The sequence below is a fragment of the Pteropus alecto genome, unplaced genomic scaffold, assembly GCF_000325575.1.
Source record: "Pteropus alecto unplaced genomic scaffold, ASM32557v1 scaffold40, whole genome shotgun sequence".
Lineage (NCBI taxonomy): Eukaryota > Metazoa > Chordata > Mammalia > Chiroptera > Pteropodidae > Pteropus > Pteropus alecto.
The window spans coordinates 10,999,624-11,003,904 of NW_006431919.1; the positions used below are offsets into that span (position 1 = coordinate 10,999,624).

Consider the following 4,281-nt stretch of genomic DNA (forward strand, 5'->3'; position numbering starts at 1 on the left):
TCATATATGTACACACACACACACACACACACACACACACACACACACACACACACGTATTGATTGTAAAAGGCATTCTCTGCTTGAAAAAAAATTTAAAAATTTTTAAAATTGTAAAGAGTAAGTTTCCTTATATTGCTGCCTCAGAGAGAAAACCACCAAATGTGGTTCTATATGGAAGCACTACTTCTGATTTTTTAAAAATGTATGTGTATTGTTTTGTAATCTATTACCCCCACCCACATACTTGCATTTCAGTACTTATGGAGCCATCTCTTGGTTATCTTTTTCCTATGTGGCTGCATAGTACTTGATTTAGTGATATCCTGCCTTAAAACTACTGCCTAAGACTGTACTATGTCCTTGAGAAGCATCCTCTAGTATTGATACCATACTAATCGACATTTTGTTTTCTTTTTTTTTGTATAATAAATTATCTTGCAAAAATTATCCTTGAATATACACACATAACACACACACACACAGTTGTCCAATAAGTTAATATTTTTAAAAAGTTTGATTTGTCCAGAGTTTGCTGTAACCTCTTAGTAGGGACCAGCATAAAATCTAAATACCTCATAATTCTCTAATCAATGGTTTCAAGTATTATATGGTGAATACTCACATAACCTTTATGTAGAGTCACCAGTTAATGTATTGCTACATGTCTTTGAACATGTGATTTTTTTTTTCTGAACTCATTAATGAGTTAGTGGAATTTAACCCCAAAATTCTTTGCTGTGTATCTTATCACAAGGATGTTCTTTTCATAAGTACAGTGCAGTTGTCATACTCAGGGAATTTAATATTACTATAATATATAGTCTATATAGGAATTTTCCCAATTGTACCAATGATTTTTTTTATTACATTTTATTCTCTAGGATCCAATCAAGAATCTATCATTGCTTGTTGTCATGATCAGTTTTAATTATAATAATTGTAATCATTAAGAAATTCTATATTAAAATACCCCAAATGAGAATATTTAAAACCATTCAGGATCACATTGGTTAAATAGGCATTATTATAGGTGAGCTGTGTCATTTTGGTATATTGCAAATTTCCTACTATTACATTGTTTAAATCCACATACTTTCATCTTACATCAAAACTTAAGAACCACTTTTTTTTTTCCAATTAGAGTTGACATTCAGTGTATTAGTTTTAGGTGCACAGCATGGTGGTTAGACATTTTTATAACTTAAGAGATGATCCTCCAAGTAAATCTAGTACCCACCTGGCACCATACATAGTTACTGAAGAACAAGTAAGCTTTAAAATACTATCTGCTTTCTTCATCTCTAGGAGCTGCTGTTTTGAGAATTCCTGTTCTGTATGGAGAAGTTGAAAAGCTTGAAGAAAGTGCTGTGACTGTTATGTTTGATAAAGTACAGTTCAGCAACAAGTCGGCAAACATGGACCACTGGCAGCAGAGATTCCCCACACATGTCAAAGACGTAGCCACTGTGTGTCGTCAGTTAGCAGAGAAGAGAATGCTGGTGAGACTCTTTAGAAGGAAGATTTCCTAATTTCCATCATAGTAAAAATCCTGATAATGAGTGAAAGTTAAAGTACTTTTTATAAAACTACAAGGAGACCAGACAAAACCAGTTCACAGATAGGCTGTATTTATGAATAATAAAAATATCATATTCTTGTGTTCGCATTTATTTTTCAAATACTACAGACTCCATCTGTCATTCTTTTATTGCAAGATGATTGAAAACTTATATTTTTTCTTTGGGTAACAGAGTAATCTCATGTCTTTTAAGAAGTTACTCTGTTTAAGATCTATTTAATGTCAAAGAACACTCTACATAGGAATATATATTATTTGGCCATTTTAAGAATAATGTGTATTTTTTTCCTTTTTGGAATAGGATTTAATTTTAAACATTAGAAAAAGTTGGAGCTAAATAGAATATCTGTAAAAAGAAAGATTAAAGACTGATCTATTTTGGAATATTAAGAATAGCATGACTAATTTTTTAATACATGAAACATCTTAAATACGTACTATGACAATATTAGAGGATGTCGTGACTAGCTCATCCTGAAAAATGGTTCCGTTAAGCTTTGTTTTTAGCTGCTTATGATAATTAGGAATACTCATTAAATTGGGCTGTGTTTCCATAAAAATCTAATCATTTTTAGGATTCCCACTAATATTTTTATTATATTAATATTTTTAAAATATTTATTTAAAAAAATTCTCAAGGCTAAATTCTAGAAATTGCTTTTCATGTTGAGCTGAGAAACATAGGGATTTGACTTTTACACACCTTGTAAAGAACATTCCAGAAAGGAGAGACACATTTTAATTTACGGACATTTTAAATTACCTTTCTTGTCAAACCTACCATTCAACTCAGAAAGTTGAAACTATTTTGAATTGTGTCCTTCTTAGGATCCATCAATTAAAGGAACTTTTCATTGGTCTGGCAACGAACAGATGACAAAGTATGAAATGGCATGTGCAATTGCAGATGCCTTCAATCTCCCCAGCAGTCACTTAAGACCTGTAAGTACATGTCATTTAAAACCACCTCATTTTTCGAAAGTCCAGAACGGAACCATCACCGTCATGTTTATTACTGATAACATTTTCTTATTGCTTTGCTTTGGGAGTATTGGCAACTTCATTTTCTTGTAGCAATCAAAGTAAACTTTGCTTGTATATTGGCAGTTTATATTGATACATTTCTCTACACAATTATTATGTATAAAGAAGCCCATGAGTATTGGTGAAGTTTATAGAAAAAATGTTTTGATTGTGGCAGACTTTTTCTGTAGTTTTCCATGGGACAAATCAGATTTCTTAGACTAAGGGCAGAGTGAAATAGAGAATAAAAAACTTCAACATGTAGCTTTTCATTTATTTTTGATTTTTTTGTTTTTATTTTTCTTTAAAGATAACTGACAGTCCTGTCTTAGGAGCACAACGTCCAAGAAATTCTCAGCTTGACTGCTCCAAATTAGAGACCTTAGGCATTGGTCAGCGAACACCATTTCGAATTGGAATCAAAGAATCACTCTGGCCTTTCCTCATTGATAAGAGATGGAGACAAACAGTCTTTCATTAGTGTATGTGTCACCTTTTTGTTTTTTTGTTATGATTTTTTTTAATGATAAGTACAGTACGTGGCACTTTTTAACGAAAAAAAGGAAATAGTTTTGTATGAGTGCTCTTTAATTGTGACTCATGATCTTTCAGGTAAATGATGCTCTTGCACTAGTGAAATTGTGTAAAGAAACTAAGGTCAGTTTGAAGTAATGCCTTTTTTTTATCATTTTGTTTGTTCTGGCTCTGTTTCAGTATAGTAGATCATTCTTAAATATTTGAGAGCCAGGATGAAATGTGCTCTAGACTTTTGGGTGGGTGGGGGCTTGGGAATGAAATGCATTATTCATTCCTATAACCTCTGCATTTTCAGGACTTCTGCAATTGTTGATCATTTTATGTTTTAAAGTGTGTTAAATAGTACGAAAATCATCGATGTTCCTTACTTGCTTTGCTTGAGCTGAGATCAAAATGTTTGAAGAAAGAAACTTTATTTTTGCAACTTAAGTACAATTTTTATGCTTGAGATATATCAACATGTTATGTATATGGGAACTCTTGCCGCTTGTTGTAGCAGTATATGGTGGACACTTGAGAGAAAGGGAGAATGTGTGTATGTATGTGCATTTTTTAAAATATGAAACTGTCCTTTTCACTTACGGTCACAAATGATGTTTCATATGTGTGTTATACTACTAGTAATGGGCCTTGTAAGTCTTTTGACCATTTATGAATAATAAATATGTACTGCTGGCATGATAATGCTAAGTTTTCTTGTATTCTCTTTTTAAATGTAACGAATGACCATCTAAACTAATTGTTATTCTGTTAATTTTTTTTTAATTAAGTTCTTATGTACCATCTGATGCATACAAGAAAATATAGTTAATGTGTATTGAGATATAAAACAATAATAAAATGAACACCGGTGACCCCATGGCTTGAGATGAGAATGTTACAGTTATTGTATTTACTTGTATCAGCAGATTGTTTTTTAACTAAAAGTAACTATATAATCTTTTTATATATTTATACAGAATGTTCCTTCTGAAGAATACAGAGTATTTGAATGTATTATCTATACTAGGTAATACTCAGGTGACCTTAGGAGGGTCCTTAAGAAGGAAGTATAAAGGTAGAGTGACTTGTATGACTTGGCTTCTACTCAGGAGTCAGTGCAAACCCTGGTTTCAGATTTTCTGATTTCATGTGTGTGG

General features: G+C 32.0%; 1 protein-coding gene across 3 annotated transcripts in view; it reads left to right on the forward strand.

Moving 5' to 3' along the window:
• Positions 1–4,009, forward strand: part of MAT2B (methionine adenosyltransferase 2B) — a 14,304-nt gene extending 10,295 nt beyond the window's left edge. For 2 of the 3 annotated variants that reach the window (XM_006906494.3, XM_006906493.3), the window contains exons 5-7: positions 1,309–1,502; positions 2,411–2,524; positions 2,916–4,009. In XM_006906494.3, the coding sequence (XP_006906556.1) occupies positions 1,309–1,502; positions 2,411–2,524; positions 2,916–3,086 (479 nt within the window). In that variant the 3' untranslated portion in view covers positions 3,087–4,009. The other variant, XM_025043073.1, reaches the window with a different exon arrangement.
• The last annotated feature ends 272 nt before the right edge of the window (positions 4,010–4,281 follow it).